General features: G+C 40.0%; 2 protein-coding genes across 2 annotated transcripts; one reads left to right on the plus strand and one right to left on the minus strand.

The window, feature by feature from the left end:
• Positions 1-30: 30 nt before the first annotated feature.
• Positions 31-5564, minus strand: isl2a (ISL LIM homeobox 2a). The gene is given in 8 exon segments (XM_040133579.1): positions 31-147; positions 850-1017; positions 3196-3482; positions 3961-4220; positions 4652-4841; positions 5324-5443; positions 5446-5528; positions 5530-5564. Coding segments are annotated over 8 exon segments (1260 nt in total).
• Positions 5565-7595: 2031 nt separating this feature from the next.
• On the plus strand, positions 7596-14921 carry etfa (electron transfer flavoprotein subunit alpha). The gene is made up of 12 exons (XM_040134117.1): positions 7596-7707; positions 8674-8823; positions 9071-9152; positions 9464-9546; positions 9815-9914; positions 10161-10271; positions 10451-10552; positions 10828-10896; positions 10993-11075; positions 12537-12602; positions 13006-13086; positions 14438-14921. The coding sequence occupies exons 1-12, from the start codon at positions 7669-7671 to the stop codon at positions 14471-14473; spliced, it is 1002 nt and encodes a 333-aa protein (XP_039990051.1). The 5' UTR covers positions 7596-7668; the 3' UTR covers positions 14474-14921.
• Positions 14922-15386: the final 465 nt, after the last annotated feature.

The raw sequence follows: 15386 nt of genomic DNA on the forward strand, positions 1-15386 counted from the left end.
GGAGCGGCTCCGGCCGACCTCGGGGCCTCCTCACGTGTCGATGGGACTCGGCACCATGCTGTTCGGTGTGTCCGGTAACTGCGACGACAGAGAGGTCACGTCGCTGCCGGAGGAGTTGCCCAGAGATCCCGACTCGGAGAAAGACACCTGCCGGAGGAGACAGACGGCGTCAGGTCAACGGGAACATGTTGTTGAACCACTGAGGATTTAGGTTTTGTTTTCGTTTGTTTTGTTTTTTTTTAAACAGCATTTGCTTGTCTCTGTTGGTACCAAACGTCTTCATGAACCCCCAGTTAAACAGATGTCAACATCTGCAGGGTCGTGCTGTAATTTCAGTTTTCATTTTTGCCCCCCCCACCCCCCAAACTATTAGGCCTACCTATTAAAAACATATGAAAACATATCACTTTATCAGCCTCGTAAATCACGCGTGACTCCGCGTGGCGGCCAACACAAGGCCGAGGAACGGTTTGGCACAAGAAAACAGCTCGTTTGCACTTGAATCATTAGAAAATGGAGAGCGTCTAAATCCTTTCCATATCATTAAAACCGGATTAGAGGTCATAACTTTGGGATTAGTGTCAGATGAACGAAGTTTTTGTTTTTGTTTTTGTTTGTTTGTTTTCTAACTGAACGAAGGCCACCACCATCATCATCATCATCATTAGACCATCACCTTAATCTGTGTATCGGAATTATTCACCATTATAAATGCATCGTAACAAATTTCTCTTCTTTTTTTTCTCTCTCTCCGCGATGGTTAGCCTCGCAGTCTCTTTGTAGTCCTTTTAAGAATTGAATTTTTTTTATTTTTTTTATTTTTTTTAACATTATTCCGTGTATTCCTACCAGTTGTTGGAAGGCGGGCTGGTCCAGGTCGCTCTGCAGGGCGAAGTCGCTGAGGGTTTTCCAGGGTGGCTGGTAGGTTTGCACCTCCACTGGATTCCCCTGCACGGTGTTGTCGTGCCGGATAGGGCTGCCTGCCACCAGAGGTGTGCCTGTCAGGCCCTGCAGATTCTACAGGAGGAAGGAGAAAAGGCTCAGTTCGTCCTAAGGTAAAGTCATTTCAGCATCAGGGATTTTGATTCCAGGGTGAATAATAGAGAGATTTTTTCTTTCTTTTTTTTTTTTTTGGCCATTGCCAGGGAACCAACAGCCAGACAACAAACCAAACACTGCAGAAAAACATGGAACTTTATTATCATTTACTAACCACTAATCTGTAAAAATGCATAGGAAACTTTTTGTGGGCTATAAAAAAAAAAAGAAGCCTAAATCTAAACTCTGCAATAGTTCGCTCTGCTCTGCAATATCCCCTGACCAGAACACAGTTATGTTCGGTTAAAAAGAGAAAGAAAAGAAAAATAAATTCGATTCAATAATTCAATTTACAAATATTTATGAAAAATAGGCCGCCTGCATATTTAGGAAGAAACCGGAAGAGAAGAAAATGAAAAAATAAGAGGCAGTTGTTAGTGGTGTCAGAAAGACTGACGTTATTACTGTTTCTTTAAAGGTTCGGGAAACGAAATTATTTCATTTGCTGTCCTTTTTCTATTGACAGTGATCGGTGTAGGGGCTGCTTATGTTGTCATCCCTCTTATACACCAGACCAAATCCGACTTCAATTCATTTACCCATGGTTTCTCTCTGGCAGTATTGCCATTTAATTGTTTCTGTCTGTGTCCGGTGGAGAAAAGGTGTGGCGATAGCACCGCAGGAACCTCATTTGGTTGTTTGGTTGTTACCTGCTTCTTCACACTGACTGTTCTTGATTTTTTTATTTTTATTTTTTTTTACTTTAAAAAATAAAAACAAATCTGATAATAACTAATCATAAATATTTATGCAAAAAAAGAAATACTAAGGTTTGAAGAAACCAAAGAGGAAGAAAAATGCAAGAAAAAATAGAGAAAGGTTAGGTGGAAGGAAAAGACTGATGTTACATTGTTTTTTAAAGGGTCTGAAATTATTTCCACGTCCTTTCATTGAGAAAGTGATCGGTGTAGGGCCACGGCGTTGGTTATCCTCCTTTACACCAGACCAAATCCGACTCAATCTATTTCCATCGATGGTTTCTCTGGTGCATTGCTACCTGAATTGTTTCGTCTCCGTGTCTGTGGAGAAAAGGTGTAAGGACAGGCAACGCAGGAACCCGCCTCCTATTAGTTTAATAGAAAGCTACCTGCCTCTTCAAATTGATCGTTCTTGATTTTTATTTTATTTTTTTTACTTAAAAAGCTGAAATCCGTAAGAATAAACTAAGGCGAGCAGGCCACTTGCCAAATGAGGAAAATAATACGCAGGTGTTGCTGCTGATCTGTAAAACGGTTTCACATGGTGTAGGACAACGAATTTTTTTTTTTTTTTGGCCATTGCCAGGGAACCAACAGCCAGACAACAAACCAAACACTGCAGAAAAACATGGAACTTTATTATCATTTACTAACCACTAATCTGTAAAAATGCATAGGAAACTTTTTGTGGGCTATAAAAAAAAAAAGAAGCCTGAATCTAAACTCTGCAATAGTTCGCTCTGCTCTGCAATATCCCCTGACCAGAACACAGTTATGTTCGGTTAAAAAGAAAAAGAAAAGAAAAATAAATTCGATTCAATAATTCAATTTACAAATATTTATGAAAAATAGGCCGTCCGCATATTTAGGAAGAAACCGGAAGAGAAGAAAATGAAGAAATAAGAGGCAGTTGTTAGTGGTGTCAGAAAGACTGACGTTATTACTGTTTCTTTAAAGGTTCGGGAAACGAAATTATTTCATTTGCTGTCCCTTTTCTATTGACAGTGATCGGTGTAGGGGCTGCTTATGTTGTCATCCCTCTTATACACCAGACCAAATCCGACTTCAATTCATTTACCCATGGTTTCTCTCTGGCAGTATTGCCATTTAATTGTTTCTGTCTGTGTCCGGTGGAGAAAAGGTGTGGCGATAGCACCGCAGGAACCTCATTTGGTTGTTTGGTTGTTACCTGCTTCTTCACACTGACTGTTCTTGATTTTTTTTTTTTTTTTTTTTTTTACTTTAAAAAATAAATCCGTGGAAGAATAAACCACACGTTTTGTGGGGCAAGCGTGACAGTAAGCCACTGTACAAATGAGAAAAATAATACGCAGGTGTTGCACAAGTTGATCTGTAAACGGGTTTTCACGTGGAAAGTAGGACAACGTCGGGAACTCACGGTTTTGTCGCTGTGCTGCTGCTGCTGGAGCTGCTTCATCAGGATGGACTTCTTCTTGTCCTTGCAGCGCTTGTTCTGAAACCAGACGCGGATGACCCTGGGGCTCAGTCCGGTCATCTCCACCAGCTGCTCCTTCATCAGGGCGTCCGGTCTCGGGTTGGCGTTGTAGCAGGTCCGCAGAGTGTGGAGCTGCTTCTCGTTCAGCACCGTCCGGACCCGGGTGGTCTTCTCGGACTGCTTGTGGACGTGGTTGCGGTGATGAGGAGGGTGCCGGACCGAAACCGGGTCTGTGGAGAGGGAACAGTTGAATTGCTTACTTACTCGAACGATTCTGTATCAAGAGGTCATAAATAAATGCTCGAGGTCTATAAGAGATGATAGTCTACTTAAATCTAGACATTAAAGAAACAAATAGTCTGTGGATTTGCAATTATCATCGTCTGAAAATATAAGGCCATAGAAATACCCAATGTTATTAGGCTACTGTAAGGTCAGACAGTGCCAGAGACACTCTGAGCTCTAGACATACTGCATGTGTAGGCATATTACAGAAAAAAATGGTGAAATATATTGACATGACTGACTCTATAATTAGGCATATATGTGAACGCAAAATAGGCTGTAATTATTATGACTGCAAGAAGGAGAAAACAATAAAGAGAAACGGGCCTACCAGTTAAACATGCTACAATGATAGTAATATTGAGAATAATAATAATAATAAAATGAATAGGGCTATAGTAGAAATAATAAGCCAGCTTGTACCTGAGATGTGCAGCGGTCTGGTGTGAATGTTCCCCGGGCTGAGCGGGCTCCCTGCAGAGGCCCGCTCCGCCAGCAAACCGTGGTCCGCCCCGCACAGCAGCTCGTCCTCCCGCAGGGAGAACTCGTCTCCGGGCAGGAGGTGTCGGCTGCACACCGAGCACCGAAAACACTCCATGTGATACACATTGTCCCGGGCTCTCATCACCAGGTCGCTGCTGCAGAAGCCCGTGTTACACTTTGCACATTTGATGCCAAATAACCTGGAAAGGAGCGCAAAGACCCGTTGGTCCCAGCCACTATCCCTGCGATCCCCCCTCCTCGAATTAAACGAATATCACGCTGAGCTCAGTTCGTGCTCCGGTCAAGAGAAGCAGAAAAGGGCTGTGAGCTGGTTTAAAGATCACAGGACAAGACTAAAAAACGGAATATCTGCAAGACGATTCCCATTTTTGCACATTTGCACTTTTATTTATCTTAAATTTTTTTGGGTTTTTTTTTTTTTGCGCACTTTCATTTCCACACCGTGCACATGCCACTGAAAACTGCCACTGAAATGGACAGTATCATTATGGGATTATTATTTAATCTCAACTCGGTTTGCTTTGGTCACATGGGCTCTAAAATTTAGGAAAGTAAAACTAAACAAAATAAATAAGAAATACGAAAATCCCCAGAATCGCTGAACTCCTACCTGGCATAATCTCTTTTACAGTAAGTCTTTCCGTCCCGGACGAAGCAAGTGCAGGTCTCGTCCAGGTACTGGCTGCACTCTGCACACTTGAGGCAGGCTGCGTGCCACTCCAGGTCCGGGGCGACTCTCAGGATGTACTGGTCGTGTATCTGACTTCCACAGCCCACACACATTGCGATTCCCGACTTCTCTGTGTGATGGGGGGGGAAATGCATTAATGCGCGCTTTTTTAATCCCGCTGGCATCCCTGTTAAAGCCCCTTCGCCTTAAGGAGAGAAACTGTCGTGCGCGTATCACAACGAGCTTGTAGGTCCTTCAATGAATACCCCTGAATTATTATACTGAGGCCACAGGAGCTAAAAATATCCATGTCACTCACTGCATGAGCCGCTTTAAACGCCTGAACACTACAAATACAATATAAGTTTATATAAGGACATTATATGACTGTAATAGTGGGTTTTTCGTTGGGGGCAAGGCTGCCGATCCTGCCGCAGTTGTAGTTTTTCTGTAGAACTCTGCAAAACTTCGAAATTAATCGAGGCGATGTATGATCAAAGTCAAGAGACTACACGCCGATGAGGACATAAAAGAGAGAAAAAAAACAAAACAGAAAGCCACAACGACCCGCTCCAGAATGGTGATATGTGAGTAGAAAGAGGAGTATCTTACTTTTTGAATGATCCCCCATATCATCCAAGAAAGAAGTATTGAGCAGGATATCCACCATACGGGAGGAAACAGACCAGTGCAAGCCGACAGAAGGAGGAGAGGAGCGGCAGAGGAGACCGTCCCGTCCCTGGCTGGATGATAAACTTGTATTCCTCCACCGAGAGGTGGAGAGAAAACAAAGATCCTCGACCAGTGACGTCTGTAAACCTGGACCTCTCTGAGTCCGGGGAGAGGGTGCCATGCAAATCTCCCCTCGGACCCTTGCTCTTTTTTTTCTTTTCTTTTTTTTTTTCTCCTTTGGCTTCTTGGACTGGCTGTGAGAGTAGTTGTGTTTTTTTTTTTTGGTTTTTTTTTTAAATCTTTTTGTCCCACAGTGCTGTCTGCCCATCTGTATTTCCCCCTTTTAAATTGCTGTCCAATTATTGGGACTTATTGTGTGACATCAAGTGTGAGTTTAATTGTTAGCCATTAGCTCCTTTGGTCTCACACCCCCTTAATATTTATCTGCGGGCTCATAATAGGCTATGTGTGTGTGTTTTTTTTTTTTTTTTTTTGTGGCACGCTTATCCTTGTCCGTGTACTGGATTACTATGATATTGTGTTTTAAAGTTTTGCAGTGAGATTTTTTTCCAAGTGAATCCATAATAATATGTGTGGTTTTCCTCCAAAATACAAAAGAAAACGTTTAATATCACCGATTATCTTTTTATTACTTCTATAAATGATGAAGAGGTAATTATTATTATTATTGTTTTTATTATTATTATTTACTTATTAATTTATTTTGTCTTCTGGTTCTTTCTTTTAAAAAATTATGAAAAATGTCTTTTGTTTTTGTTTTCTTTTGAGTGACTACTAGTTAACCAATGCTCTCACACTACTGCACAGAGCCCCCTACTGGTTGAAATACCACACAGAGATCAATTAAGATATAGATCTTTTTCTCCTTCTAATGGATTGGCCGTAGATTCCTTGAACTTACCGGGTTTTATTTGGGGAGTGACAGCTGATTTGAAGCTTTGACATAAACAAACAGACGAACAAGTAGGACCCGATAGATGACTGATCACATTTCCTTAACCGTCACGTGAACACGGATCAGACGTTGGTATTCAATAGTTAAAAGAGAGAGAGTCACACAACGAAATCAAAGCAGATAAGTTTCTTTCTGAGAACTTATTTGCTGTTTAGATTTTGCTTTTGCGGAAAAGCAGGTCTGCAGCACCAAATATTAATCACCTTTAATTTCAGGTCAAAGTTGACTTCGGATAATGAATCTGTGAATCAGTCAGTTAGAGAACATCAATGCGCGACATTCACGGGCCAGGTTGTTGCAGATTTCCATTGGTCAGTTTTTCCCCTTTTCTCCTCTCTTCCTTCCCTCGCCCCCCCCCCTCGCAGGCAGAAAACCCACAAAAAGCGCCTTATCCCGGCTGTCACAGTGGCTGAATCAAAAGTAGCCAACTAACAGTCCGGAAAACATTTCCTGCGGGTCTCTAGGTGTTTCCTGAAATATACAGAAGCTTATGGAGAATGAGATTTTAGCCTCAAATTTTCTTTTTTACAGAATCATTTAGGATTTTCATGCTAAATAATTGAATTAGTTAAAAACTCCGCTTGGCAAATGCATGTTTTTAACTGATATGATATGGGCTTTACTGTGTACATATGTTGAGGTAATGATTGTAAATTCAACAAAAAAGTATTTTCCTATATAACTTCTGACAGATGTTGGTCTTTACTAAGCGAAACGTTTAAAGTGACTTCCTGATTTATTTTATACTTTTACTATTCTATTTGATTTGGTCTCTGGGGGAGAAACTGAACAAAGCTTCATGAATAGATACAGAATAGAAAACCCTTATATGTCATTGTACATTATACAACGGAAGGAGGAGCGCTTCTCCCGATTAGTGCATTAAAGGATGCGGGGGAAACAAAACAACCTCAGCAAACGAACGACCACAGCCAACGACAAGGGTTCTAAAATAATAAGCAAAATCAATAATTAACGAAATTACTGCACTAGAATAAATGAAATAGAAGTAGAGAAGAACTTGATTTGACTGCCATGAAACAGTCGATTTAGAGTGTGTCCGTGAATGTAAATGTTTAACTTATACCATAAAGCATCAAGCAACTATTTATAAAAAAAAATAAAATAATTTTTGCAGATGTTTGTTTTTTTTTTTTGAGAATATATCAATGTCGGGGAGAGAGAGAGAGAGGATGGGAAGTTACCGTTTTTTCTTCGGTCTATCTCGCGAGAGGTCGCCCCAACGTCGGATGACCTTTGGCACAGTTTGTTTCTCTGCAGCGCTGAGGAGCAGACCGAGGAGTCCAAGATGAACCGAGCCTTTAACAAAACTAGTCTGAAACATTTGGTAAGTGTGTGACAGTTAGCCATTAAAATATAACCTACGCAGACATTGCATTGCTCTGTTATAGCAGACTAAAAGCATGAAACACGTCAGTTAGCTTAAATTTTTCTTCTTTTTCCTCTTTTTTTTGCAACTGCTTAGCTAGCTGCCTAGCATATTTAGGTCGTGCTCGTATGGCACGTCGTGGCAATATTTTAAATTAACGCATGTGACAGCATTGTTCCTCGTATTCCAACTTTAATTTTATACACACATCGCGATATAACCATAATACCAGTTAGCAGTTTTTGTTTTCGAGCTAATGCTAGTTGGTGTTAGCATAGGTAGCCGAGTGGTTACGAAACCCTAACGTTAAACAACAGTTACGAAACTAGTGTTACCAAACTGTTATCAAAATGTTACTAAAATCTCATAAAAAGCATTTCATCTCCTGTGAGATAGAATTATATAATAGGTTAAAGAATAGCACTTGGTATTTTATGTTTTCTCTGTTTGCTTGACTTTATCGTGAATGACCTTTCATAGGAGCTGATATGTAGTAATGTCCAAAAGAGGCTGGTATCATCCTGCTTTAATCTGAACCTGATGCAGCTGTTTCAGAGGTTGTTTGCCTACCAACCTGCGATTATTCTCGATTTCTGTCGAGTGCGTTTGAATCGATGTGTACTATTAGTAGCCCTAAAATCTAGACAAATATATATCAGGGAAGCCAGCAGATATAACAACTTAGAAATCAATATCTTTCTTAGCAATTTTGCATTATTCTACTTACATGTTTTATCTAGATAGACAAGCATATTTTCAGTGATAAATACCCATACATTGCTCAGCTCTAGTCTTCATTTTTACTTTTACTAATAACTGTGGATGTTCTAAACAGTGTCTGTAATCTCAATGATGACAGGCCATTTGAAAGGGAGGCAGGTCTTTTTGCGTTGTATACCGAGATGTCGACCTTTTCTCCAACAGACCGGTCTCCTCCAAAGGTTTCAAAGCACCTTGGTGGTTGCAGAGCACAACAATGAGAAGCTGACCCCTATTACGCTCAATGCCATCACTGCTGCAAGTAAGCTGGGTGGAGAGGTGTCTTGTCTGGTTGCTGGAACAAACTGTGCAAAGGTAGGTAAAGGTTTTGGGATGAACCTGCTTAACGGATTGCTTAACGGATTACTAAACGTGTTATATTTGTGATAGTATTTAGATGTTATTTTGGCTATACCATACTGCATTAACATAGGGATTAGTACAAACACAGGGGAGCTAAGAATGTAGAAAAGTGATTTTGAACATGTACATGGACGATAAGAAAGCAATAGAAGGTTATCTGGGACCTAGATAAATCAAATTGTTTTTGTGTCTTTTGCAGGTTGTAGAGCAAATCAGCAAAGTACAGGGCGTGAAGAAGGTTCTGGTGGCCCAGCATGATTCTTACAAGGGTGCCATGCCAGGTATATAACACTAAAGATACTTGATGTCTGTTGTTTGTTTAACCTTCATGCACAGAGCAAAACATACTGAACTTGTTTGCTCTTTTTATAGCAATAACCTGCTTCATATTTGCACAGTCCTGCATATTCACAGCTGGATGATGTTGTGCTTGACTTGCTGAAGGGTATCTTGGCATCAGTAACTGAGGGAAGAGAGACTGTTTTTCATTAGATTTCCCAGCTTACATGTTTGTGGTGGCTAGAACTGGCACCTTTTACTGTTTTTTGCTTTTGCTTTCTGAGTCAAAAACTGCTTCCATCTTTTTCCTCAGAGGAGCTGACTCCACTTATCTTAGCAACACAAAAGCAATTCAGCTTCACCCATATCTGTGCTGGTGCATCTGCCTTCGGAAAGGTAAAGCACAGGCAAGAGCATTGCCTGTTTAATCTGCACTTTAATCTTTTTGATCTTTATTTTCTAATAGTTCAGTGTTTTTTTCTCACCATACATCTACTCTGAAAAGTAAAAATCTCTGATTTCAAAAGTTGATATTGACTTTTACACAGTTTTTGTACATAAAAATATCCAACAATTCAAAAAACTCTTTGTACCTATCGACTCTGTCAAATGCACAAGTGTGGTTGGTGCATATTTCTCAGCTAATTCACCATTTTGTCTGCAGAACCTGCTTCCCAGAGTGGCTGCCAAGTTGGATGTAGCCCCAGTTTCAGATATTATTGAGATCAAGTCTCCAGACACTTTCGTCAGAACCATTTATGCAGGTACCCCTGTTATTATGGTAAAGAAGTAACAAAAAATGTCTTTTTATCTTCTCATAAATTCTTTGTTAGCTTTGACATACCTCAGAAATTAATGTTAAATCACGTTACCTGGCTTTGTACAGCCTTGATATAACATGGATGTAACATAAACACTGCTCAGTTTTTGCAACAGGATTTGGCTCTGGCAAGATTGCAATGTTGATTTCTTAGTGCTTATTTCATGTTAATAATATTTTAATTTTATAGGAAATGCTCTCAGTACTGTGAAATGTAATGAGCCTGTTAAGATCTTCACTGTCAGAGGGACGTCCTTTGAGGCAGCTCCAACAGAGGGAGGAAGTGCCGCATCAGAAGATGGTACAGTACCTCACAGATTCATTCAAAGAGCTCTGCTGCACTACATGCTAAGAAATTGTCTGGTATTCCAGATGTTGTTTTATGACATAAAAAGTAAAGCTACATTCAACCTCGACAAACCTTATTTGTCATTGCAAGTTTTCATTCTTAGTGGTCATTGATGATCCTTTGATCTGCAGTGGCTGCCTCTTCACACGCTGGAATTTCTGAGTGGTTGGAGCAGAGTCTGACAAAGAGCGACCGCCCAGAGCTGACGAGCGCCAAGGTTGTGGTGTCAGGAGGTATGACTCAACTGTCCATCTTTTTATGTTATGTATTACAAATTATGGCCAAACAATGTGACCATAGGATGCATTCGGAACCCACTTGTGGGTTAGAAGATTTAATTGGAGAATTAATTTGTTGGCAAAACCACTTTCTGTGGATTGTAATCAAAGCATTGCTCAAGTGTCTTTATTTTGGGTTGGAATGATTCTTGTACTGTTTGAAGAGAATTAAGAAGCATGTGAGCTAATTCAAATTTTGATGTGTATTGTAATTATATTTTTTTCCTCAGGGAGGGGTTTGAAGAGTGGGGACAACTTCAAGCTGCTATATGACCTTGCTGACAAACTGAATGCTGCAGGTAGGGTGGGATTATCATTTTGTTTTATACAGTAAATTGCCTGGGTACTTATTTTTACTAAAGTAGATTTTAAATTGCATAATATTCCTTTTTCAGTTGGTGCATCCAGAGCTGCAGTGGATGCTGGGTATGTCCCAAACGACATGCAGGTTGGACAGACTGGCAAGATTGTAGCACCAGTAAGTTATTCCGTCTATGAGGTGGTTATTTGGACTTATCAAGAAAATAGAGGGAGGAACATTATCATGTCAAAATGTGAATAGTTACATTACATTCAATAGTTACATTAACTCTGCCTTTAAACATATCAAAAACATGTTTAAAGGCAGGCAAATCTTGAACTCGGTACAAGCCTACTGCTTTTGACAAATGCCTGTTTGCTTTTACGTAGTATGCTTGCAATTCAGTATCATCAGGATGTCTGCTCTGCCCTTTTAAAAAGGTTAAGTTTCCATTATGTGATTCAGCCGGGTTACCCCAGCTGTGATTATCCACACATTAGGCCCAGCAAAATGTACTGGATGGCACATTTAGGGCCCTAAATGATTTAGCTGATCCATTAAAGTAGAGTGCAGTGGATGTCTGGTCGGAGCCTCAGACCAGGGCAGACTGGACAAATTGGATTTTCCATATATCCTGACAAGCTTGATGAATTTTGCTTAGTTAATTAAATCTAATTTAAATCTGGTTTGTTTTACCCTACCAATCAAAAAATGTTTAGTGTATTCAGTGAAATGAAAGATTCACATTGTATTCACTTGTATTCATGTAAGATAGTATCTCTTATATGCTGATTAAAGGAGAATTTATTATTACTAAATTTAGTCATAATAAAGTGTGAGTACAGTGGTTATTCTCTGAATTGTTCACTGTAATTAAAGCTGTTAGATGTTCCACCTGGGCAGACTGGTTGTGTGTTATCAACAGCCTGACAGTGTTGGAGTGTAGTAGTGAAATGTCGGACAGTTATCATCATGACAGCATTCTTTCCACCATTGAATGATTAAATCCAGAGACGTATTTATAGATTTAAATGATCCAGAGATGCTGCTAAACACCATGTGAAGAAAACACTGAATGAACCACACAAATTCAGATTTTGTCCTAGAGTATTTTAGTTTAATAAAAAAAAAAAAAAAGAGAGAGATTCACTAGGAAGGGCCAAAAGCACCTTACTTGGATCACCCCCCTCGGGTTTCATAATCTCATGGGAATATATTACACTTTATAAACTGATAATGTCTGAATGGAAACCTGCAGATTCTGTGGTCAATGTCTGGTTGGTTGAAAAGATTGCTTTATGCATTTTCTGCAGTTACAAGACGCTTTGTGTGCACACATTGATGCTCTACTCCAAGGAAACAACATTAAATAATCACTGAAATATTCATATGGTAGTGCCTTAAACGGAGAGGCAGAGATGGTTTCCCCTGCAGCTTTGGTGTGATGTGAGGATGGCTGACCCTTAGCGCACACCGCCCCAGCACACTTTGACAGATTACACACCTGGGGTCATTATACCATCAGTCAGCTCTGCTGTTTCGTAGTTCTGAGGTGTACCTTTTCCAAAAGCCTGAGATTACACTTCATGTCAACAAGAAAGTAAAACTTGTTTGGTTGTCTTCTCTCCATGTCCACAGGAGTTGTACATCGCTGTTGGTATCTCTGGAGCTATTCAACATCTGGCTGGAATGAAAGATAGCAAGGTAATGCAAATGGAGCCAAGGATTTCCCCATCCTCCCCTTTCTTACTGTTTGGCCACAAATATTTGTAATAACAGTTGTTTCCCTGCTAAAAAAGGAATTAGTACCAGTAAAATTTAAAGTTGCATGCCAGTGTCTGCATGCACCCGTCTCACAATGAGTATACAGCACCCACAACCATAACTCTGGTCACCATACCCTTGATATGATGTTTGGATGTTTCTGTATTGTTTACAGTTAAGAACCAAATGTTAGGCTGTTGCCATAAAAAATCACATTTCTGTGGCATTCTGCACTAAAATCTAAATTCCAGTTTTATTAATTGAATGATCAATGTTTCTGTGCTTTTGGCTAGAACTGTATTTTGATGTGTACGAGTGCTAAACATGTTCTCTTTTTATTTAGACTATTGTTGCTATCAACAAAGACCCAGAGGCTCCCATTTTCCAGGTGGCTGACTATGGCTTGGTAGCTGATCTTTTCAAGGTGAGCGTCTTGGATTGATATTGCCGCAGCAATGACACTGACTCTTACTCTAAGAAACAACCAAGAAGTGAGACCAAAACACCACTCATGTACCTTCTGCCTGGACTCACACTGCATGTTTTGACGGCTAAGAGTCCAGAGCCAGAATAAAACATAAAATTCTGCACGATGCCTTATTCCACCTAATGGAAATGTGCATCTGCTGAATCATTAAATTCTTGAGTTAATCGGGGGAGAGTTGTGGCTGGAGCTTGCTGCTTAGAGGGAAACACATTAGCATCTGAGAAGTTATAAAGAGTGATCAATAGTTACTTTAAGGGTTGCTTCAGTTTTGTATTTAGCTTCTATTTGCCAGGCCTTTTACACGCTTAGCTGCTTTTTTGCATCACTCTGGTACTTGGGGATAGTGAGCCAGGAGTGTTGGCAGGACTAACACTGGAGTCCACTACTGCTTGTGAAAAGCTAGTAGGTTATATTTTTACGTGTGTCATGTTGGTCATGTTTTATTTAGCCCCTCAGCAGTGCATGAGCCGCCCAGATGTCCTGACAAACTCTGTGAAGTGATTACTAATAACAGCAAGTGGCAGTCGAGTTGTGACCTACTGGGTGAGATCACCTTACATGTGATCACTACTCAGACAGCTGATTAAAATGCATGGGCTTTCTACTTTTTTCCCAAATGGACAATTGATACCTCGGACCAACTCAGGCAGTGAGTGATGGTTCAGTTCTGAAGTTGCTCGACTCGCAAGGAGAGCCATTTGAATAATTTAGTACTCATATTTATCACAAAAGCCTTTTGGAGTTGTCTTCTTTAAATCTACATGACTGGCAATATTAGCGAGTTTATTTATGGGCTAGATGCCTCCCTTGTAGAATGTTGCCCTGCATTTATCAGCCTTGCAAACACTGTGATAAATGTTTCTATGCTTGCGGCCTGCTGCGGTCTTGATAAATCTCAGTGTGCTCATTTATACCGTGAGCACCAGCATGCTTGATGTCTTGTGTAACAAACTCTTAAATCTTATTATATGGAATATGCTGGGGATGAAAATGACAGGTGCTGGCGAACATTAATCCCCACATGTAAAGCCTTGAAATATTTCAGAAGGTTGCTGCAGTTATTAATGCAGAATAGAAATAACTTGAACTTCGTTTTAAATTATATCTACAGTGTATTTAGTTATCTTAATTTCGTGAACAAGTCATTATTTTAAAAGTACACTGGAGTGATAAACTCCTGCAGTAAATACACTTAACAGAAAATATTTGCTGAGTTAGGTCCTGTCATAATGCCAGTGTAAAATGTTGATAAAGTAATATATTTAAGTGTCCACTGTTTTCTCTTCAGGCTGTTCCTGAGATGACTGAAGCCCTGAACAAGTGAAGAGAAACAAAGTCCCACCAAACTTCCATTTGACAGCTGTGAGGGTGACCACAGGATCTTAAAGCAACTGCCTTAATAAATTTCTGACGTTGTGAGTGTCCGTGTGCAGAAAAAATGTCTTCATCCACATCTCAGACTGGCATCAGAACACTCTCAATCTGGAAATAAATGTTTAAAATATTACAAGAATTAAATATCAGTGAATAAGCTTGTACTTTACTGTGGGAATAGGTTATTATATGAGTCTAGTAGTACACGTGTTGTAATTTGTATTTCATTTTAGGGTGCTGTAAAGGACATTTTGGGGAATGCTTGCCTTGTCTTTAGACTTATGACTGATGTAGGTGGCTGTAAGATGTGGTTGTTCATGCTTAGCTAGAGGATTTGAAATTATTGATTTGCTCTTGGAAAATTATGTATTAAATTGACAACTAATTACTGGCTTTGTCATTTCTTTTTATTTGGGTTCATTTGGTAATGCCCTCTTTCCATGATCAAGATCGAAAATGCCTGCTAACTACAATAAACGGTTACTTTGCAGTATTGAAGTGGCAAATCTTCAAGGTTCATGCTATAATTTTCTTTCAAACATTTTATTGTAGCGCCAGTTCCTCATTCTTTTTGGCTGTGATATGATGAGCAAACCCACCCTGAAATATTTACACAGCATCCAAACATTATGAATCCAGAAAAGTTAGTTACTTTAGACCTGAATGATATGAAACCTATCATATGCAGGTAGATTTTTAAATTATTTTGGTGCGTCAGGGACATGCTGTGGTTTTCCAAATATCAGTAAACACTGACTCAGCTGGGTTTGGTCAGCTTCCAGTCATGGCACCTGGATAAAAATTCTCTGAATCACTTAAATCAGCCACCAGTCAAAAGGTTTTCCGCACTCTTTCCGTTTAAA

Source organism: Xiphias gladius, chromosome 8, assembly GCF_016859285.1.
Source record: "Xiphias gladius isolate SHS-SW01 ecotype Sanya breed wild chromosome 8, ASM1685928v1, whole genome shotgun sequence".
In the NCBI taxonomy this organism is placed as follows: Eukaryota; Metazoa; Chordata; class Actinopteri; order Istiophoriformes; family Xiphiidae; genus Xiphias; species Xiphias gladius.

Excerpts from the sequence above, each read along its gene's own strand:
- etfa (XM_040134117.1), top strand. The coding sequence starts at position 7,669 with ATGAACCGAGCCTTTAACAAAACTAGTCTGAAACATTTG. Across the intron at positions 10,897-10,992 it reads TGACAAACTGAATGCTGCAG|TTGGTGCATCCAGAGCTGCA; the intron begins GTAGGGTGGGAT and ends TTCCTTTTTCAG. Across the intron at positions 13,087-14,437 it reads TGGTAGCTGATCTTTTCAAG|GCTGTTCCTGAGATGACTGA; the intron begins GTGAGCGTCTTG and ends TTTTCTCTTCAG.